Raw genomic sequence first — 22,868 nt, forward strand, 5'->3', positions numbered from 1 at the left:
TTAGATAAAATTGTTAGAAAAACATGTGACGGATCCACATATAACTTTAGAATGGTCTTTTGAAAAATTATTTTTAAGTATTATCATCTTTTTTTTAATACATGGACTGCTCGGGCACGAAGCCCAGGCATGACCCCTTCAGATTGAGTTAGGTCAACTAACAACCTAACAATCTTCTCTCCTTTTTATATATAATAGGCCGGACCTAACCCAACCCCAACCGTGTGGGCTAGGCTGAGGGTCCAATCTACACAACTTAGTAATTGGCCTAGCCCAATGACTAAACTGTGTGGTAAACTGCACAACATGAATTATAAGTCACTCTTTGCATGTTTACACGCAAAAGAAGAAGAAGAAAAAAGGAATGGTGGTTACTTGGTGCCCACAGGGGGGGGGAGGGATGGTGGAGAAGCTGGCGAATGACAATTGCTGCTCAAGTTGCTAGAAGCGCCGGTGGTGGCCTTCTAGCTGGCGATGTGGCTGGTAAGAATCACTCACGGTTATGGGAAAAAGAGGATGGAGAGGAAACAAGGTTGGTTGGTAAAAAAAAATAGTGTAAATGCTAATTTTTTGGCTAACTTTCCACCCAACTTTATTGCCCCTCAATACTCGAAATCCAAATCCACTTCTATTTATAGGGGTGGAAGAGGAACATCTTGTCTTTATCGGGGACCAATCTTGATCCTTAATTCAAGTTGGAAGGATCTCAACTGTTGGATTAAAGTTGTCATCGTGATCTGCGAAAGCTGTTAAATGCTGATTAGGTTGGCCTTTTTAGGGGCGGTACCGCAACAACTGTAGAGGCAATTAGCCAATAAGAATTACATTAGAATATAGTACAATGTCAAGCCATCATAATGATGTATGGTTTGTCTGATTTAATTGAGAGACAAATCATTAACTGCTCTAAAAAAATAGCAACCTGAGCAACCTTTTCAGGTATAAATATAGAAGATGATGAACAGTAACTAGACAAGTCACTTGGCTTTCTCCTTTTCTCTTTTATGTTGTTTCTACTGGTCAAAACGATGTTATTTTGATCAAAATGAGTCGTTTCATTTAAATGAAACGACACTATTTTGATTACTTAGGGGTTTAATTAGAGATTTGACTAAAGTTCAATTTAGTCATTTAGTTTTTTATTTCTTTTGGTCATACCGGCACGCTTAATTGACTTAAAATTTTTAATTTTATGTAATTTTACCCTCATCAAATTCCAATATCAATCCTGAATTTCAACGTCTTTTTTATTTTGATAATTTGTTTTGGGTTTATGCAAACTAACTCTCAATTGATCATTAAACTTTTAATTTTCTTCAATTTCACCCATGTTTTCAAACAAATTATATCCCCGAAGTTAAGCGTCTTTTTGAAAAAGATCATTGACTATGAATTTCTTCAATTTAACCCTTAATTGACCTTAAACTTTGATTTTCTTGCAATTTTACCCCTGATTTCAATCAATTGACTTCGAAAAAATTAAGTTTGGTCCTCTAAAATTCTAATCTTCTCAATTAAACCCAAATTGAGCTCTCAAATTTAATTTTTCACCAATTAAATCGCTAATAAAATTAGTTTGACCCATTAAAAGTATAATTAAGTCCCTGCACCTAATTAAATCTTTTAATTTGACCCAAATTAATTCTTAAACACAATTAAACTTTTACTTTGACCCATGATTAAATCAAATTGGCCTATTAAAAATCTAATTAAATCTCTGGACATAATTTTCATGCAGTTCCTTCTAATAATCATTTAACTTGACATTAAATCTACATTCTCTCTAAGCTTGGGTACAATAAGACATGATTAAGCTCTCAATTTCATACAAAATTCCAGTTTGATTCTTCTATATATATATATATTTGAAACCCTCTCAACTTGTTTTTGTTTTTGCCACATTGTCAATCTTATTACTTCTATTCTTAATTTTCATAAGAAAAAAATAGATAAATTTGAGAGAAATAATCCAAAAAAGGTTTATAACAATGCCCAAAAAAATAACTAGTAACACGCTATTAGCTACTCTTTGTAGCTCACTTCAAAGAAAGAGACAAATTTATAAATAAAAGAGAATATAAAATGGATCCCAAAAGTAAAGTAGTAACTAATACAATATTATTAATTACTCTTTAAACACCATAAAAGTTTCTATTAAAATTTTTCATTTGTAGCGACTAGTCTTGTCACTCTTCTTGATCTTCATTCAAAGTTGGGAATTATATATATTCCTTTCGAATTTATTAACACATTAAGCAAATTGAAATGGTGCTTTGTTTGTAAGATAGTTACGTAATTTCTGAAGTTGACTAACTTAGTCATCATACTATACTTAAGAGAATTTGATTATTTACTATTTTATTTTTTGAAAATTCAACTTTGGCATAGTTTAATTAGAAAATTTGCCACATTTTGTCAAACATATAATAATTGTCTTGTCTAGTTTATGTAAGACTTTTTATGATAATTAGTGATGGTGCCTATGAGTATGGTGGTATTCTTTCTACTTAAGGATGAGGAGATATTTCTATAAATAAAAAGGAGTTGGATGCAACAACGTAACTAATTATGTTACTCTTCTTGATTTTCATCATAAAAATACATATAAACATCTAAGTGGAACAATCACTAAGTTATTACTTGAGTTGCAGCATTTAAGTTACATGGATCTGAGTGTAAATCATTTTGAAGAGAATCATTTCTCATATTTTGTTGGGTCTCTGAGCAAACTAAGATACATGAATCTCTTCGACAATTTTTATACTGGAACTCTCTCAAATCAGCTTTGCAACCTCTTAAGATTGCAATTTTTTTTATCAAAATTATAATTCTGATGTTAATTTTGAAAGTATTAATTGTCTTTTTAACCTCTTTTCTCTTGAATATCTTGACCTGAGTGAAAACGATCTCAGTCATGCCACTAACTAGGTGCAAACAATTAACAAGTTTCTTCTTTTAAAAGTCTTTAAGTTAAATGACTATCCTATTTCTCTTTCTTACAATCATTTTGTTTCTTCAACCTTGTAATAAACTATTTAATAGGTCAAGAACAGTTAAGTTATTATTGATGGTAGACAACCTATTGAATATTAAAGTAAAATAGTTTTTCGAGAAGTCAATGACTGCAAGAGATTTAAAAAAACTTGCAAGAGAAATAGATAGAGGAATGACATTTGAAAAACTACAAAAACTTGAATACAATTCATGTACGTGAGGGAGTTTGGCAAGCACTAGTAACTAATCATTGGTCTGACTAAGATTATTTCCACTCAGGTCAAGACTCTAAAGAAGAAAGATAAAAAAAAACCGTTAAGATTTTCAAGATTGATATCCCAATTATATCCAAGTTCAAGATAAACAAGGTTGTTACTAAAGTTTGGACAACCAATTGAAAGTAGAAGCAATATGGTTGTAAGAGAGAGAGTGACAACAAGGGATTTAGAAGAAATTATAAAAGAACGAAAGAAAGGACATCTGTTTTAAAGATAACAATCATTTAACAATAAAACTTTTAAAAGAGAAAACTTGTTAACCGTTTGCACCCAGTTAATGGCTTGACTAAGATCATTTTTATTCAGGTCAAGATGTTCAAGAGAAAAAAAGTTAAAGAGGTAGTCAAAACTTTCAAAATTAACACTAGAATTATAAATAAGATCAAAAGATTAAAATCTTGAGAGGTTACAGAGCTAATTTGATAGAGTTACAGTTAAAAAATTATCAGAGATTCAAGTATTTCGATTTGCTTAGGGACCCAATGAAATATAAAAAATGATTCCCTTCAAAATAATTTCTACTCAAATCTATATAACTTCAATGTTGAAACTCAAGTAATGAATTAGTAATCATACCACTTAGATATTCATAGATATTCTCCTAATGAAGAATAACTAAACAATTATGTTGTTCCATCCAACTCCTTTCTATTTGTAGTAATCTCGCTTTTCTTCTTCACTTCCCTGAGTAGAAAGAATACCACCATCACTATCAATAATTATTATAGGAAGTTTTATAGAAATATCAGAAGGCATTGGTTGATATTATAGAAAATCTTAAAAAAACAAGACATTATTATATTTTTGGTAGAATGTGGCAAATTTTCAAGTTAAACTATACCCAAGTTAATTTTTTTAAAAATAAAATAGCTCCCCACACCATCTTCTTGTAACCAAACCAATAATTTTCTTCTTAGATGAAGTTCAAGAATGTAAAAGAACAAATTAAACATCGGTAATCATAAAAACCAATCACTGTTGACCAACAATTAATCAAGCAAGAATGGTTAAAAATCCAAAAATTAAATAATTTAAAGCTTGAACGACATGTAGTTTTGGCTTGTTCTCCTTTCTGGTAAACCAGTAGGCCAAGTTCTAGAGAATTAATGAATGGATATAATTGCTTTTTAGTTTATACCACGATTTCTAAACCAACGAAGAAGGCGAAAGAACAATACCTAGTAAAGATTTAACTTGATTACTCTATAAATTGCCCAAGAAATCCCACTCGATATCCTTTGAAAACTGCATTCAAAACCCAAAAAAAAGCACCAATAAGTTAGTGTCCTGAACATAATTTTAACATAATTAACTGTGAAGATGAGGAATCTTAAACAGAATTAGAAACCTGGGGTGCTTTTTCTATGACTTCCTGAGCGTAGTTTTTGCCCAAACAACGGCTACCCATACCGGTGACTTGTCTAATTAGCGAAACTGGTCTGGCCTTGGTGATAGCCACCACTCTGATCTGCTGGCAACCATGAACTGGCCTCTATGCTGCCTAAGAGAAACGGCGTAGAGCATAGCAGAGAGCCACCGTCGCCACTTTGTCCGCTCCAGATACCTTGAACCATATGCGTTTTCCCTGAGATTAAAACCTACGAATGATTAGTTCCCATATCCTCACCACGCTCTCTTTTAGACCAAGGAGAATAGATCTGGACCAGCTGAAGACTTGCTTGACAGAGGAAAAAAACAGAGAAACATCAAAGTTGACAATAATTACGGGACTGCCGGTGAATTCACTGCGCAAAAGACCATCATCTTTTGGCTTTTGTTGTAATTATAATATAATGATCCGTTTGTCTATTTATTAAATATCTTTCTCGGTCAATCACGGGAACTTTTTATTCATCCAATTTTAATTTTTTTTTAGTATTGTATTATTTAGGGTAATTTTTTTAAAAAAATATATATTAAAATAATATAATTTTTTATTTTTTAAAATTTATTTTTAATATTAACACATCAAAATAATACAAAAAAAACACTAAATAAAAGGCATTGAGTTACCATATCAAACAAAGTTTTAATTTGTTATTAATAATATTTTTTTTTTCTAAAAATTTCATTCATAGTATATTTATCAATTAATTTTGTCAATTCTAATTAGTCATGGAGCTTACCAAAATTAAAGAAAAGTTGCAGACTTTATTTGATTAATCACTTACATTTTCTAGCATGGATGCTTATAATTACCTACTGTATTTTTGTATTGATTAATCTCTACATGGAAAAAAATTAGTTTTTTTTTTTTTGGATGTTTTTACTAGCAACACATCCCATATGTTCATGCTAGGAGTTTGCAACAAGAACAGTTGAAGAAAGATGAGAGCTGATCATTAATGATACGGTATTCTTTTGACAGCTTCTTATCACAATCTATTCTACACAGGTTCACATCGTTTTTTCCAGTTAAGGTAATCAATACCAGGAAGAAGGGATGATCTTAACTCTCAAAGATGGAAGATTCATTGAAAGTTTCAGCTTGTCTCTAGAGATGAGCAGCACATTATCATATTCATGGGATATCAACTTGAAGCCTATCAGGAAAATTTTACCCCATTACTGATGAGGCATGCTTGCTGATATGGATAATTATAAAGCCATGTTTTTCCGTTTTTCCAGACTCCAAACAAGCTAGCCTCAACTTCTATCTCCTAAGCACGTCTTCTCTCCTCATAGACACAGCTTGCAGCAAATTCAGAAAGTTTTTTGCTGAATTCCTGGAAGTTCAAGAGGCTGCAGCCTCATACTGCACGGGAAAAAAGTTCATCCAAATTATTCAGATTAAGAGTTAATTAGAACAGTATTAGCTACCAATTGTACACTGTCATTTCGTACTGCCACAAACAAAACTAGCCAGCCTAACCCTGAATTTTATAATTTTCTAAAGTTGCTTGTGCAACAGACAAGTTAAACCTATGAATTTTTGGACAGGTTTCCAGTCACAAAATTGACGAGCAAGTATAGAAGGATAAAGCAGTAGTTCCCATCCATGCTCGATCTCATATAAAATTCATCAAAAGCTCTAACATTTCACTTGCATCTGTGGATGATATTTTCGTCTGTGAGCAATCAAGATCTTAGAAAATTTAAACAGCTGCTTTAATGAACATTCTGATTGTGAAGAATTTGTACATGCAGAACTGGTTGCTGCAGTTCTCCTTTAACGAGGAGGTTGTTAGCTTGAAGCCCCTGCCCTAAACTATTAAAAGACCTCAGACATGATTCCAGTTTACTACCATCCATTGTAAATATTTGCTACATTGATAAAACAAGAGTTCCTATCAGCCAGATTGGTTGTCTAGAATTCAGACAGTGGAAAACAAACAAGAAAAACTCACAAGATCATATCTTGCAACCGCGATGCTGAACCTCCAAAATAAGTGTGTGTGACCGCTTTCAAAACGACCCCTAAATGCTTAATCATCCACCATTGCAAGCTCCAAATACAAAGAAACGATATAACAAAACATCAATAATAAGAATATCCATGACCAAATACCTCCGAGGATAATAAGAGGACATAACTACCAGCTTAATATCCACAACATGCGATGAAAAATCCCATGTACAAGACTTATGCGTAGCTAAGAAGAGGTTCAACTGGTTGAAAGTAGTCTGACCATTAAAATGATTCTCTAGTGCTCTCTTTGTCGGGTCTGGATTGGAAATAATACAAAACATAATCTGTGAGACTAGTAGTTTCCTCTGCTTGGTAGCACCTGGTCTTCCTTATTACAAAAAATACTAAAACAATTAAGAAATAAAATATTATGGATTGAAAATTTGAAACAGTATAAATATTCTTTTATTTTTGCCAAAAAAAAAAAACTGAATAGGCCTGCAATTGAGGGTACAATTGTTTTTTTTTAGAGGATACATTCCTCATTGTAAAATTAATTAAGAACAAAATGGTTCAGATATTTTTGTTACAGTGCAATAACTATTCTACCCTTAAAACAATAATAATAATAAATCTTGTCTTTAAAAAAAAAAATAAATAATTAACTTACTATCAAACCCTTAAGAGAGAGAGAAAATTAACATATATAAAGGGACTTCTCTGTTTTTTTTATTTTTTAAAACAGTAAAATAACAACATTATCCTTGAATTATGAAAAAAGTAAGATTGTTTATGAGATGTTTTTATCTTTCTTTTTATATTTTTGAATTATTTTGATATATTAATATTAAAAATAATTTTTTTTTAAATACATTATTTTAATATATTTTTAAATAAAATATAATTTAAAAAACAACTAACACACAGTATCATCCATCTTATTAGTTTCTTACCATGTGCATGCTTAAGCTGTAGCTTTCTTCTTAGATTCCTATAACCCGAAACAAACAAAGTGAGGAAGAAAAAGGCAAAAGTGGCATGCACCCTTGAAACGAGCCCACAACTCCAATACATCATAGTATATTTTAATCCCTAAATCTTTCGATTGTGCTATTAGCTCCTAAACCAACCAAAATAATAACATTTAAATATATTTTTTCCTCTTCAGCCTGTGGTCTTTAATACTTATGCGCAAGTCTTTGATTGATTCTGTGTGCAATCGTTTGTTGACGATATGGTTGTTGTTTCAATAATCACCCACTTGTTTAGCTAAATGTGTGCAATCTCCATAGATTCGATTCTCCTTGATCAGATTCATCAACGAGTTCGCTCATCAGTTTGTTTCCAGCGTAGAAATATTTGTTCCTGAAATGAAGAATATCTTACATACAAGGCAGGCAGCCTAGGACTTGGACAGAGGTGATGAAGTTCTAGAATCGCAGTGGTTGGACTCTGACCAAGGATACAATGATATGAATATGTTCTTGTCCAATATTAAGGATTGCTGTTTCATGCTTTCTGAATGTGCTGATAAAGTTGGATCAACATAATGAAGCTGTAAAAGCTTTACTTTCATGTGGGCTGGCTGCATGTGTCTGGTCACTTCTGTTATCGGAGCCGAAAGCTGATAGCCAAATCTGGGGTTTCAGTTGACTACGAGGACTTCAGCTGTTGGAATTCTGAGACGGATAGGTTAGAGACATATAGCGAGGCAACATGGGCAGCAGGTATTATCATCTGTGAAAATGCAATTTGTAAAATAAGGAAATTCCTTAGTGCCTGGGCAGGCTGCACAAGTTCCTAAAGATTTTGTTGAAAAAAAGCATCCTACTGTTCTTTCTGTCGATTAAAAAAAATAGCATAAATCACCGGATATTACTATCAGATTTTTATTTTTATTGACTGACAGGTTACTGTTATACTCATTGTGGTGGTTTCGCGGGGAGGAATGTAGAAAATTCAATGTTACATCTCTCAGTGAAACTGCTATTACACATGCTGGAAGTAGACAAATCAGAGCCCTAACATCCTCTTTAAGCGACATCCTTATTCACTGTCTCCTTCAATGTTGAAAATATTAACAATTATTCCTGAAACTGTTCCTGTTTCAAACCTATGGGCAGCTTCTTCCTGGGAGATCTCCTCCCCCAAGCATGCTCTTGGGGAAAAAGATAATGTGAGGACTGGTAAACTTCATAGTAGGCTACCGGAGAATCATAGAGATTGGTATCAAGATCAGACAAAGTCAATTATTAAATGATGTCTTGGATATCTTTGACTATCAACTAGATTGTATTTGGTTAACGTACTGTGATAAAAAAAAAAGATGAAAAAAGGGTAAAAAAAGAGAATACACGACCCTTTACACTTCCTGTTTGAAAAGCCAGAAATTCACTTCAAAATTGTTTCAGAAACAAGTTTATTTTATGTTAGTAACTCTAATCAAACACATTTATATCACTTTTCATTTCTATCCTAAAACCATTTAACGAACTCTCTTGTTGGTACAGGTCTACGGCTAGAGATAAATAATAGCTGCAGTGGCCAACTTGACAACTGCCGATGCTTGATTGATTTTGCTTGTCACAAAGACATCTCCGAGTGGTAGAAGTTTCACGAGGATATACACTTGCGCCAAGCTTATTTCTTGAGATGAAAGCGATGTCGACATATGCTTGAATGGGAGTCTCATCTCCAGGGAACAATTATCGGATTATGAAAAAATCAGAATGATGCTTAAAGGAGTGAAAAGGGGGCAAAAGAGCTGCATGATAAGGCAATACCTTTTATGAGAAAGAAGTTGCACAGGCTGACCTCTCTTAATCAAGATCATGATAAATGGTCATTCAACTTCAATTCTTTAAGATGAGTCATTTCTGGATAAATGGCTTAAAAGATTGCTTCAGAAAACAAACTAGACATGTTTGATGGTTAGCGAGGAAGGGTGCTGGGAGTTGCATTTTAATGGTTTCTTCAGGGAGGAGATAGATGCTGTAGACAGTGCTTTGCAGTTTTTGTGATAGATGATGTACAATGGCTGCCTTATTGTCAAAGCTCCCACAGAAGCAAGGTAATGTCTAACATTCTTCAGAATACAGCTAATATGGCTTATTGGTTATTTTCATTTTATAAATTTCTAAAGATGATGTCTCCACACAAGTACACGCGTGTACATGAAGATAGACAGATATAGGAGGGGGTTATTCATATCAGGGGTGATCGGCTTCCATTATGCCAAGGAAGAAAAGGTTGTTCCGCTGGCTGCTCTGCTAATGGTCTCTGGGGAAAAACTAATAACTCCAGTAACACATCCCAGAGCCAAGATGGTTCTTCTGATCTGATCATGGTGCTTTAGCAGTGATAATGCATGAGATTCGAAACAAAAGCTAATCACCGATAAGATTACTTTAGCAGGCAGAAGCCACAGTGTTGAATTGGCCAAGTCCAAGTATAAGAAGTCAATCATAACATGACTAGAGAAGGCAATGGCTCAGCACGACAATAAATAGATGTTAATGAACCCCCTCAATTCAGTGAGACAACAGTCCTCACAGCCATGATCATTTCGGTATAGATGCAAATGTCACAGTTACCTAGTTTGAAGGCAGGTATATTCAACTGATAAGACACCGGAAACGACAGCATTTGTAGATATAGAAGGTACCGATGCTGGAGATAGGTTTCAACGGTTATCCTCAATGCTATGTGTATCTAAAGAACAGTGTTCGGGATGAAACAAAGCGAAGCATGAACCAGATCTACAACCCAACTAAAAAGACCTTAACGTACAATTGTGATAGCCTTTCAAAGTGAAGCAGCCAAATAGCTAGCCTGCATCCAAACCAACCTACTACGCACTCGTATCACCTATCAAGCCTGCTAAATAGTGGTAAAATTGCTTCAACAAAAAGAGCAGATCACTCCCTTGTTTCAAAAATCACAATATGTCAAATTCTATTCTCATACCAATAGTCTGAATGGACTTTGTTTGGCTTTTGGCAGTTGGCAAACCTCCCCTATCCAACTGAAACATTCAATGCAGGAACCTACTGAAAGAAATTCAAGGACTCTTAAATGGCTCAACCACCGACAAGAAATTCAAATCAAATAGGACAGTAAAAGTTATACCCTAACCCAGCAACCCGATAAAACTTTGAGAGAGAGAGGTTGACAAATCCAGAAAATATATTTCCACAAAGAAAATCCAGTATGCATGATGAGTTACTTTGGATTGAGAAAATATGAAAACAGACCAAGCAAGAAACCTTTTTCATTTCCTAGGCAAGCCATCTATTTCCTTCTCAACAAGTTTAGCAAGCAGACAAAAAAATAAATTAACCATGTGTGTTAGCGCGCTGGCATATGTGATATGTGTGGATGTATGCAGATATCGATCAATGTCAGTGCTCTTTTCTTATGTGTTGTCTGTGTGCACATGCAATCATTTCTTCCTAATCCCAATACATAGGCAAGCGCAAATAACTATAATTCTTCACTGGCACAGACAGTCACGTGTCTAATCCCAATACAAGGGCAAATGCAGAAAAGTCCTCACTGGATCAGCTAGAAACAAATTCATCGGTATCCTCCAATATGCATACGGAGACAACCATAGGTAAATTAACACAAATAAAACTGCAATTATGTAACAGAAAGAACGTCGAATCCGAGTTGCTAACCATTGTCGAATAATTATAGAAAAACACACGATAACGTTTATCCTACTAAAAGTGCTGATTCCGATATTTGTGATTCTCGGCAAGGTTGTGATATCATCCCCCATTACCATTTCCCAGTTCGCAAATCCTACAGAAAATGGCCGTTTCCATGGTTTAGCCTGATTGATCGCTTTACAATAAAGTTTTCTTACATAGCACCTAACGGCCATGGATAATAAGAGGTCGAGCGGATAAAAAAGAAAGCAATAATCACCTGCAAGACCGCACTATTCAACGCTTTCCACGATGCCCGCCACCTGACCTTGCACCAGGATAGCGAGCAAATTGCAACCTTAAATCGACCGAATCACGGTCATGCTCATCAAATCTATAACCTGCAAAATCGAGCTTGACTATTTTACGTTGCACGATTAACCACGCTTTGAACGGCGAATTAGGGCATCGATAGATAGCTCACTTAAGGCGTTGAAATCATTTATTCCAAGTACATAAACTCAAAATAAACCAAACATTCATCATCACTGTTTAACACACCCAAGTCGCATATATGGGACACCATTCGCTTCCTGACAGAAAAAAAGGCAATGCAAAAGCAGAAAGGACCAAGACAGCCCATCCACTTCCCAAGGTATGGTCTGCGGCAGTGTTTTTTGTCTACCATATGCATATATTGAAACTAGGATAAGGAAAACGTAAGGCTAAACGTGGCGTGAGAGATTGACATCGGATCTTGCAAAACACAGTTAGCCATATGGATAATCATACTGGCCTTAAATAGTCTGGCTAACCTATTTGACCAGTTAGGCTTAAAATCCATCAAGATTTGATGACGAACTCAAGTCGGTTTACAGTATTCCTAGCAGTATACAAGGGCCAAAATGTCATGGCTATTTGATAAATCCATCAATATGATCAATCAACTGCCCAGACTTCCAAAAAAATGACTCTCTAATGCATTTTCTACTATTCAACCATCTCGAAGTTGGCTCACATCCCTAAAATATATTACTGCTACACAGCAGTGAACAACCCCCAATATAAAAAAAACATGCAAAAAGAATAGGTACATTATAACAAACTAGCATGGAAAAGGAAATGTGAGATAAGTAACAGCTATGATGCTACGGGTCAGTAAACTGATATATGATACTGAGACTTCCAATAGGGGGGGAATACAGAGCATGTTAAGCTCACCTTGCAAAGCATCCATGGAAGTGGCAGCGTGTGCAGGACTCAAAAAGTCAACAAAACAGAGTACCAACGGATCTCCCCCAGGCTGCACATTTTAACAACCAGTGAATTCACTAATGTGCTATAACATTGACCCAGCAAATACTAAAACAATGAAAATCGATAATGATAATCGTATTGATAATAATAACTAGGATAAACAGACTCACATGTCTTGATTCCTTGCTTACAAGTCTCACTTCTTTGTAGCCAACAAAAGGGCGAAAGATATCTGTTAATCCCAAGTGAAGGAACATAAAACAGATGGGAAAAGATACCAGGGTACTGAAATTACATATGGAAGGCTAGGAAACAAAAATTGAAGGTAAAAGGGCCAAGCAATACTGTCATTACAAATGGAAAACAATCAAAGGATACGGGAAACTTCCCGACGTGTACAATCAGAAGGCAAGCCCTCCACAAAAAGTGTGCTGCTAGCATCAGGAGGAAGGGAAACCTCAGATCTTCCACTTCCTGTTCGCATTGACCTGTCTTTTACACTAGACCCTGGGTCCATGGACCCCATACTTACCATGCGCAGATCATCAACAGGACGAACAGGCACCCCACTTATGGCTCTAGCAGACTGTCCCCCACCGTAAGATGAAATTGTCTAAAACATTCATTCAATTACTCAGATAGGTTTAATCAGGAGCCAACCAAGAAAGATAGAATTGAGGTTAAAAAATGAAACAAGACCACCATTATCAAAGACATTAGCAGCTAACAACATGTAACTTAAGAAGAATTTTGAACATAATTAATTTAGACACCTTTTGGGTATCTATTATTTTCTTATTAAATCCAGATCATGACCTTGTTTTGGCATTACAATTTGGTTTCATTTGTTCAACATTCTTCAATGCCCGTATAAAAGCACCTCAGCATGACATTCAACATAGGCTTTCATTGATGGGTCAAATAAACAGAAGTACTGTTTGTTCTGCCCCCCCTCCCCCCCCCCCCCCCAATTCACTTGATTTGACATGAAAAGAGATAAAGAATAACCAAGTACCCCACTATGCAAGTAACGGTCATAGGATGCTCCAATGGAGTCCGAATCTCTAATTACACGAAGAGCTCCTCTATCATCATCACGGGAATAATAACTGGATAGGTCACGGCCACTGGGTACATCTACAAGATCAAGAATGTATGCCAACAAGAAATAAACCATCAGAAGAACAACCAAGGAACATACAGCATGAAAAAGCATAAAAACAGAGCTAACATGTGAGTGAAAATAAAACAATCTATAGAAAACAAAAGGCTCATAAACTGGTTTTTTCAACATAGAATTCAATAAGAACCGTAGATTACTACATGGCAGAGAATCAAATTGCTGAAATGACCAAGGCTGCACTAAAAAGGCAGAAAATAAACATAGAAATCCACCAATTTTGAGACTTTTTAAGAGCTCCAGTTAATATGTAAAGGAAATGGTAAAACAAAAAAACTCAGTAAGAGGAAAAAATCAAGAAGGAAGATTTCTTTTACTTGAATATAAACCCAAAAGACGATAAATTATCCAAAAACATAAATTTCCCATGTTATAACGCACCAACATCATAAAGGCCTCTAAAACCAACAGCAAAATTAATGAAAAGGATCAATCCTTTCAGCTTCCCTTTCCTTTCAAAAACAATTAACACAAAGCTTTCAGCCCCATTACCAAACCCATGATTAAGCAGGAAATTATACACGTAAATCAACAAATACAAGGCACAGAATGTTAAGAGGAACAAAAAAAAAACGGTTTGCAAGCAGGAAAAGTAGAAGCTTTAATAGAGAATTAAAAAGAAATAAATATTAATTTTGAAGTCATACCGTAATCGGAGCGAGGGCGTTTTCCAGTGAGAGAAGGCATAGACTGCGGTTGCGGCTGCCGTGAGTCGCCGGCGTATCTCCAGTAACTATCCGCCATGTCTTAGAAAAAAGAGCAGGGGAGATGGGATATTAAGAGAACTGAAACTGGAATTGATATCATTACAAGAACAGGAAGTTAACTTAGATTTTATTTTCTTTGGTAAATTATATCTTCACCCCTAAAGTTTGGAATCCCCATTGTCATCTTTGATGTTTCCCAATATTCTCAATTTGACCCCTAAGTAAGTGTTGCCAATAATTTACTTCAAAGAGAGAAAATAGTTTAAGAAATAAAAAAACATATTTCTATCTTCTTCTTCTTCTTCTTCTTCTTTTTTTATAGATTTGAGAGTAAGATTTATTATTATTATTATTGATTTGAGAATGTATAAATAGTGATACTCACAAATCATAATATATGCGCGCGCGAAAAGTTTTATACACGGTTTATTAAACTCTAGTTCAATTTATATAAGTAAAATATAATAAAAACATGTAAAAATTGAAAGGAAAAAAAATAGACTTACTTGGTTTTCTTATAATTTTGTTTATTTCAAGATAAAAATCAAACATTATTTTATAATCTTATTAGCGATATAATTTAATTCATTAAACAAACATTTTAACCAATTATTCTGTTTAAGATATAAATTTAGATGATCAATTGATTAAAAGGAGGGAAGAATATAGAATTAAAAAGGAATTGAAATCTCTTTAAAGCATCTCAAACTCAACCAATAAATTCAATATACTTAAATTATAGTTAGCATGTACTTAAGGAATAACAGAGCATTGCTTGCTAATTAATGCAATAAAGATAACTAGAATTAGAGAACTTGTAAATCGCAAGAAATCAAGTTCATCTTCCACTTTTCCTTTTCTTGCCCCACAAGTCATCTTGATGCAATCACTACTTAATCATAAACAACTTTCCTCTCTTTTGATTCCAAAACTTTTTTTTTTCTTGCTGCAATTTGTTTAGATGAGATTCCGAGTATCTTTCCAAATCTCTTACAACCTTGTTTTGATAGAAAAAGAAGAAGATACAAGCATCTATGGTGTTGTTCCCAAGTAACCTTGTCAGCTGGGACATAGAAGTCAACCCATGTCACCATTGGTGGACAAATCATGGATTTTATAATTTTAGTCCCTAGGCTTTATCCATTTATAACTTGGTCTCTCAAGTTTATAAATCTATTTATCTTAGTGTCTGTTTGTTTTTGCGTTTGAAAAATATTTTTGAAAAAAAATAAATTTTTTTATATTTTTCTTTACTTCAAATTAATATTTTTTGGTGTTTTAAAATTATTTTAATGAGTTAATATCAAAAAAAATAAAAAATAAAAAAATATTATTTTGATATATTTCCAAACGAAATGTATTTTGAAAAATAATCGGTACCACACTTCTAAACATCCCTTCTTGTTGATGGTTATATTATTAATTAATACATTATTGTTTTTTTTTATCAAACCCCCACTGTGTTTTTTTTTAAATAATTAAATTGTCAAATGGTACATTTAGAATTTAGAAAACAACCAACAGATTTCTTAATGGAGCAAGGTCAACAAGAATCAAGGGACTAAAGTGTAAGATATCAAACATGAAGGAGTAAGTTGTGATTGCATTCAAAACCACTGAGCTAAAGAATAATTTACTATTACGTTATCCATAGAATTGGTCAATCATGAGCTTGCACCACCTTATCAATCCTGTATTTATCGATCGATCTCCTCGTGTTTTCTACCTTTTGCCTAGAACTTCCCTTCTTGTCTCTCTATAAAATTTGTCGATCTCTAGACACTGATCATATCTTTCTTAAACTCTCAAGACAGTGCCCTTCTGTAATCATCCTTGGACCAGATATTTTGAGGCATGAGAAGATCTAATCTCTTATTATTTTCAATTTTTGCAAAGCTTGTTATATATTATTCATGAGCTTATATTCCAGTACTTCTGTTTTCTTTTGGTGCTAGACTTTGCAGCTATATACATGGCAGAATCCGGTGACTATCCCTTGTACAGCTGCAGGAATTGTAGGAATCCACTTGCTTTCGATAGGGATCTCCTCTCTAAGGCTTACAAGGTGACGAACAACTCATTAGTCAACTGATTCTGAATTGAAAACTGATTATAATACTCTTTGAGGTAAGTTTTTTATTTTTTTTTCAAATGATTTGGTGTGGCTAGGCAAGATCAGGGCAGGCATACATGTTCTCTCATGTGATGAACATTGTTTTGGGACAAAAAGAAGACAAGAAGATGCTAACTGGGATGTACACAGTTGCTGCTATCTTCTGCAGAAATTGTGGTCACGAGCTGGGTTGGAAATATGTGAGAGCTTTTGATCCATCACAGAGGATCAAGGAAGGGAATTTCATAGTTGAGAAATTGAAGCTTGTAAAGGAATATTAATTATTCACAACAAGAGTCATATTGAGAGAGAGATTCATATTCTAACTTAATATGTCCCATATGAAGTGGTTTTGAATTCATTTGCATTTGACTGTTTGCTACTTATAAGACTGTTTATGCTTGATTAATGTTTCGTGAAATGCTTGAAAACATTTTGTTTGTGTATTGATGTTGATTTTAGACTAAAATAAGCAAAATTAGAGACTTGAAATTAGGTTGTTTTTGCGGTCCAATATAGTACTGTGTGCATTTACTTAGACAAGATAAATATAAAAGTATTTAGTTAATTAATATATATCACAGTTTTTATATGGTTTTATAAATAAAAAAAAACTTTATGTTAAAACCTTAGTTAGAAAAATCTATAATTTGTAAATTTTCTTTAATCTACTTTTGTAAATAATAACTACAAAAACTACTGTAATGTCAAATACACACAATGTTTGGTAACAAATTAAATAAAAGTTGTTTTTCAAAATATTTTTTAATTGAACACACATCAAAATTATATTTTTTTATATATTTTTTTTATTTTCAATAATAATACATCAAAACCATAAAAAATACATAAAAAATATCAATTTAATATTTTTTAAATAAAAAACATTTTAAAAACATTTTAAAATACATAAGTTCCGCAACATCAAACATACACTAATTAATATATATATATATATATTGAAAAATTGATATTGAAATATTTTATTATTATTACTCAAAATAAAAGGACTAATATGAGCGAAAGCTGATATTATCCGAAAACCTTGTAATTAAGTTTTGAGACAATTAAAAATGAGTCTCTTTCTTGTACTAATTGTCTTTGGATGCTCTGGTTTTCCATTATCAAGTCTTTTTTAAGTAATTTAATTTGTGCATATAACATCTCTCTCCCTACCATACTCACAGTGACATCGTGACAAGGACTAAATAATGCGACGGTTGGGTGACCTTTTCCTTGAAGACCAAACACTTTTTATTGGATTATTTAGTTAGAATATATCAAATATTATGATAATAATTGTTTTTTAAAATATTTTTTATTTAAAAATATATTTAAATTTTTTTAATAAAAATTTATTTTTGATATTAATATATAAAATAATTTAAAAACATACAAAAATTAATTTTAAACAAAACGCCTTAATTTTTTTCAAAAAACATATCTGGTTACATTTTTAAATTAGCACTTGGATAACTATAAAAATGAAACTCTATCATTGCAGTGTCTTTTAAAAAAAAATTAAAAATTGAGATGCATCCAGATTTTCATAATTATTTCTTAATATGAAATTTTTATCTTTTTTTATTAAATGGTTAGGTTACTATCTGCAATCGGAATTATCAACTTAATTATATAAGCTCGGATATAAACAGGTTTGACTATAAATTATTCATTTTAAATATATGGATGATGGTAAGTGTTTAATAATCAATGTAGTGTATTTCTTCTTGAAGTGGTGTTTATAGTATATTTGTTGTTGTTTTTTAAAGTATATTTTACTTGAAAATATATTAAAATTATATTTTTATTATTTTTAAAAATTTATTTTTAATATCAGTGTATTAAATAATATAAAAACCTCAAATAAATATTAATTTAAAATAAAATAAATAAATAAAATTTAATTTTTTTAAAAAATATTTTTAAAACACAAAAACAAACCGAGTAAAATCTAATGTGTTGAACTTTTTTTTTTTTTTTATTAAACACAATCCTAATGATATTTTTATTATTATATTTTTTTTTAAGATTATCTTACTTTTTAAAAATAAAAAGTAATCTTCTATCTCAAAACGTATATTTTTCATGTGTTTTTAAAATATTAGCTAATATATTTTTATTAATAAAATACTAAAATTCTTACCAAACATCTATTTAATTGCTTTGCTTTAAAGCAAAGCAACTAAAGTTTTTTTTTTAAAAAAAAAAACAGAAGAACAGACAAGTTAATAACAAAATTCTCTTAAATAATTATTTTAAGATTTGAATATATGAAGTTAAAGAATAAAACATATTTTTTAAAATTTAATTATTATGAATATCTTAGCTATGAAACTCTACATGAGGTTGACTTGAGGCAAAATTCAAATTATGGATTAAAAAAATTAACTCAATGTTATATAGTTTAACTCTATTTGTAAAAAAAATTAAAATAATGATATTTAAAAAAAGTTAATGAATATTTTCATCATCAAATTTCACTAAATAAATTTAGGATTTAAATGGGTAATTCAGATTAATTCCTTCACTGGTATAACTAGTAGTGGTAGAATGTGTATTTTTTATGATAAAAAAATATTTTTAAATTTTTTATTTAAAATTATCTTCATATTTTATATTTTTTTTATATACTAGTATTAAAAATAATGTTTTTTAAAATATTATTATTTTGATATTAAAAAAAAACATTTTTAAAACAAAGGTATTACACGACAGCTTAAGCTATTGTATCATATCAATAAATGCTCTCTCCACGCGCTATTTAAGGCGCGTTTTTCTCTATTGATTAACAACTCCGTCCATTTCTTACAAAACCCACTCACACTTTTCAAATACTACATTTCAGTCCTTACACTTTAGAGTATTGTTAATTGTTTCAAAGCTTGATTTTCTGAAAATCATCTGTTGGCTAAGATCCATTTCTCGAGTCCCATTCATCCAAAAAATGGTTATTTTAAGGTGTTATTTTATATTTGAACTTTATATATAAATTATTTTATCCTAAATTAATGGAGTTGTGATTTAATCTATTTAAATTAATACAAACATATTATACATTATGCTTTTTTTTTCTTTTCACATGAAGTTGATCATGAACCTAGATATATAGGAGGTATAGGAGGTATACTTAATTAAATATTGTTTATACATTGATAATAAAACTTAACTAACAATATACAACAAGTATTAATGTGAATTATGGAGTTTATTTAAGCAAATAGAATATTCTTGTATGAGCGGAGGATATAAGATTTATTTTGGATCAAAAAGCTAATTTAATTTATATTTTTATTTGAAATTATATTTCTTTACACCTTCTCCTCAATATCAAGAGGTTATTTTTTTAGATTTAACATGGAAAAGTACTTTCGTTTCTATTTTCAAATAAAAGAATCCTCATATTCTCTTCAAATTTCATTCCACCCAAATTCTCCCTTCAAATCCACAATTCTAATCCCTTTTTAACTCCGTTCTTTGATTTGGACAAAAGCATTGAGTTGGAATAATACTTTAGAAGAACACGGTAATGTTCAAACTTTAAGGATGGGAGTAAAATACTTAAACAATTATAAGGCTGAAAGTATCCTTCAACAACCCAACTCTTTTAGTGTATTGAAGGAAGCTAACCACCATGATCATCAGCTCAAAGTATTGCGCAAAAGCCTCTCTCCCTCTTCCAATCTCTCTCTCTAGGCTCTCATTAAATCATAGACTATAGTCACTAGACTACTCAAAAGCCGTGAACCCCAAGCCACAGTGGTCAGGTTAGTTCTATGCTATTCACCAGACAGTTGTACGACTTGCCTCCTCTTTTAAAGCAAGTTTCTTTATCATTTCTCGATGCTAAAAGTTTTCAGCGATGATCAAATAAAATTCTAATTATCATACACAAGCAAAGAATATAACCTCCTCTTTGAATTGCATAGGTTTGTGTAAAAATTTTCTACCTTTAATGTCTTTTTAAAGTATACCACTGTTAGTGTGTTACAGTAATGTTTTTAGTTCTAAATTTTTGATGTCCGTATTGTTTTACCCTTTCAAGCCAATCATTGTAGCTATCAACCCCACAATTTTTTTTTTCAAAAATGGAATTTAATCTTACTTGGAATCTACACTCAAACTTTAGTCTATTCTTGCACGCTAACACTATTTTTGGCTTCTTGTCTTCCTGTTTCAGACTTTTGGGCCATCATTGAATTTGTTGTAGGTAAAGAAACTTGTGCCTTGTGGTCTTTTGCTTCTCTTTTTATTCATGTTTTGATCACTCTAGAGTAAAGATTGCAGCTTTGGTTAAATATTGCCTCTTGGGTTTTCTTGCCGTGTGAGTGATCAATCTTGGATTTATTTGTTTTTCCTCTTTTTGTGTGCTTATGTTTTGTTGGTGATCAGTAAGGTGTTTAGACATTGAAACTGTTGATTAATGGCGGAATTCGTGGGTCCAAGGTTGTACAGCTGTTGTAATTGTCGAAACCATGTTTCACTTCATGATGATATAATTTCTAAGGCTTTCCAGGTGAATCACTTGAATCTTTGATGAAACTGTTGCTTGATATATCTTCTAGCTATTTTTATCACAATTAGCATTTCCTTATTCTCATCTCTTGACTTGGTCTTGATGATCATGGAATTTGATAATTGGTAGTGCCTTGTTCATCTGTGATTTAGATTTTCTGTGTAATTTGTCATTAGATTGAAATGGTTTCATTATATTTGTGATAAACGATTTGGATTATTACCTCCACATGTGTGAATCGATCCTGTTCATAGTATTTGCTCTCATCCATTGATGGCACCCTATGTAGAAAATACAGACCCTTTATCAGCTGGTTACTGCAAGAAAGTCTTTGATGATTGCTGTATCTTGAATAATGCAGAAAACACAAGAACAATAGTTGCCATTCTTTTATGTTTCTAAGATTGATGTATTCAGTTCGTCTTAGATTACTAGTTTTGTCAAGTTATTCCATTTTTATTTTCTGCTAAACATTGGAATTATATATCTTTTTATGATAGGAAGTAGTGACCAGAAATTTGTCCAATTTTCTCTTCCATAATTTTGTTCATAGGGAAGACATGGTCGAGCCTTTTTGTTCTCTCATGCGATGAATATTGTCGTGGGACCTAAAGAAGATAGGCATCTCTTGACTGGTCTCCACACTGTTGCTGATATATCTTGTGCCGATTGTCGTGAGGTGTTGGGTTGGAAGTATGAAAGAGCTTATGAGGCATCTCAGAAGTACAAGGAAGGGAAATACATATTTGAGAAGTTGAAGATTGTTAAGGAGAACTGGTAGCACCCCATCAGAGTCCCTTTAATTATTCCAGTGTTTGACTCAGCAGCTGCATTGTTGCTAGGTGATGTTCATCTTGTACATGAATTTATCAACCAATTGAAATTGTCAATTGTTCTTAGTACGTAGTTCCTTCTTGTCATGTTCCCTGTATGAAAGATGGTTGGATTCTCAATTTCCTTGTTAATAGAATTGCGATTTACCTGAAAAGGCTAATGGTGTTTTTACTCTATATTCAATCTTACCAAGTGGTAGGTATTAGTACTAGATACAAGGCTGTTCTAGTTTCTGCTTTACTTGCTGGAAGCAGATGGAAAAGAAATGGTGTTCTTAGTGCCTGTTTGTTTTTGCGGTGCACCAATTGATGCTTTTTGTGCTGTGCGCATCAAAAACAAACAATCCCTTAGAATCTGGCAAAGGTTTGATTAATTTGGAATCCCCTTCACTTGGCCATCCGCAATCCTGAATTCTAATCTGAGAACTGGGATTAGCAGAACAATGAAATACTGGATTGCTGACTATTCTTTAGCTACATGCTTGCCTGAACTAGGTGAGATCTTGAGGAGACTGATGCAGAACACATTTCTTGTGAGGTTTTTATAAAACCCATTTGGAATTCACCCTTTATTTTATTTTTTATCAATTTGCAAAATAATTACAGATTTATGGTGCCTTTTGATAAACTGCAGCGTTCACATGATATAGCATGACAAAGGCTTAAGTAAAATTGTTAACAAATTGCCTGATCCACTCCTGGCGCATTCTCTATGATGAACAAGTAAATAGCAACATCCCATGCACCACAATAACCAAACTTCATCATCATCTGGGTTAGATGGATTGAAAACTGAACTGGACAAGTTCTATGCAGCTGAGTTGAGCCTCTTAAGTCAATGACAATGGGTCAGAGCCACCATGTCTAGCATCTTTACATTTCTAAAAGCTACTGCTAGTAATATCAGTGTCTGGTTTTGTTATGAAAGGTAGGAGGTTAACACCAATGATCACATCAGAATCAGATCAACTAGTACAGCAGTGTGTACT

At 32.6% G+C, this 22,868-nt stretch overlaps 2 protein-coding genes and 2 long non-coding RNA genes across 9 annotated transcripts; 2 read left to right on the forward strand and 2 right to left on the reverse strand.

Annotated features, from left to right (window-relative positions):
* Nucleotides 1-807: 807 nt before the first annotated feature.
* On the reverse strand, nucleotides 808-5,073 carry LOC133675410 (uncharacterized). 2 transcript variants are annotated; one of them, XR_009835408.1, is made up of 4 exons: nucleotides 4,999-5,073; nucleotides 4,621-4,857; nucleotides 4,451-4,517; nucleotides 808-3,956 (listed from the first exon to the last, which is right to left on the reverse strand). It is a non-coding gene; the product is annotated as an uncharacterized LOC133675410 (long non-coding RNA). The 2 variants fall into 2 exon arrangements; XR_009835407.1 differs by having other exon boundaries at nucleotides 4,621-5,064.
* A 517-nt stretch (nucleotides 5,074-5,590) lies between these two features.
* On the reverse strand, nucleotides 5,591-14,533 carry LOC133675326 (RNA-binding protein 1-like). 3 transcript variants are annotated; one of them, XR_009835398.1, is made up of 7 exons: nucleotides 14,358-14,533; nucleotides 13,546-13,667; nucleotides 12,909-13,143; nucleotides 12,701-12,762; nucleotides 12,495-12,576; nucleotides 6,620-8,300; nucleotides 5,591-6,027 (listed from the first exon to the last, which is right to left on the reverse strand). XR_009835398.1 is itself a non-coding variant. In XM_062096674.1 (7 exons), the coding sequence occupies exons 1-6, from the start codon at nucleotides 14,452-14,454 to the stop codon at nucleotides 11,571-11,573; spliced, it is 702 nt and encodes a 233-aa protein (XP_061952658.1). In that variant the 5' UTR covers nucleotides 14,455-14,532; the 3' UTR covers nucleotides 11,087-11,427; nucleotides 11,554-11,570. The 3 variants fall into 3 exon arrangements, 2 of the variants coding, with proteins under 2 accessions (XP_061952659.1, XP_061952658.1); XM_062096674.1 differs by lacking the exons at nucleotides 5,591-6,027; nucleotides 6,620-8,300 and adding exons at nucleotides 11,087-11,427; nucleotides 11,554-11,674 and having other exon boundaries at nucleotides 14,358-14,532; XM_062096675.1 differs by lacking the exon at nucleotides 6,620-8,300.
* Nucleotides 14,534-16,373: 1,840 nt separating this feature from the next.
* LOC133675083 (uncharacterized) lies at nucleotides 16,374-16,944 on the forward strand. Its single transcript, XR_009835341.1, has 2 exons — nucleotides 16,374-16,482; nucleotides 16,587-16,944. It is a non-coding gene; the product is annotated as an uncharacterized LOC133675083 (long non-coding RNA).
* A 3,219-nt stretch (nucleotides 16,945-20,163) lies between these two features.
* On the forward strand, nucleotides 20,164-22,056 carry LOC133675562 (protein yippee-like At4g27745). Of its 3 annotated transcripts, none has more exons than XM_062096981.1 (4): nucleotides 20,164-20,297; nucleotides 20,711-20,740; nucleotides 20,923-21,046; nucleotides 21,600-22,056. In XM_062096981.1, the coding sequence occupies exons 3-4, from the start codon at nucleotides 20,954-20,956 to the stop codon at nucleotides 21,825-21,827; spliced, it is 321 nt and encodes a 106-aa protein (XP_061952965.1). In that variant the 5' UTR covers nucleotides 20,164-20,297; nucleotides 20,711-20,740; nucleotides 20,923-20,953; the 3' UTR covers nucleotides 21,828-22,056. The 3 variants fall into 3 exon arrangements, with proteins under 3 accessions (XP_061952965.1, XP_061952967.1, XP_061952968.1); XM_062096983.1 differs by lacking the exon at nucleotides 20,164-20,297 and adding an exon at nucleotides 20,336-20,459; XM_062096984.1 differs by lacking the exons at nucleotides 20,164-20,297; nucleotides 20,711-20,740 and adding an exon at nucleotides 20,768-20,854.
* Nucleotides 22,057-22,868: the final 812 nt, after the last annotated feature.

The sequence above is a fragment of the Populus nigra genome, chromosome 16 (assembly GCF_951802175.1).
Source record: "Populus nigra chromosome 16, ddPopNigr1.1, whole genome shotgun sequence".
NCBI classification, from domain to species: Eukaryota; Viridiplantae; Streptophyta; class Magnoliopsida; order Malpighiales; family Salicaceae; genus Populus; species Populus nigra.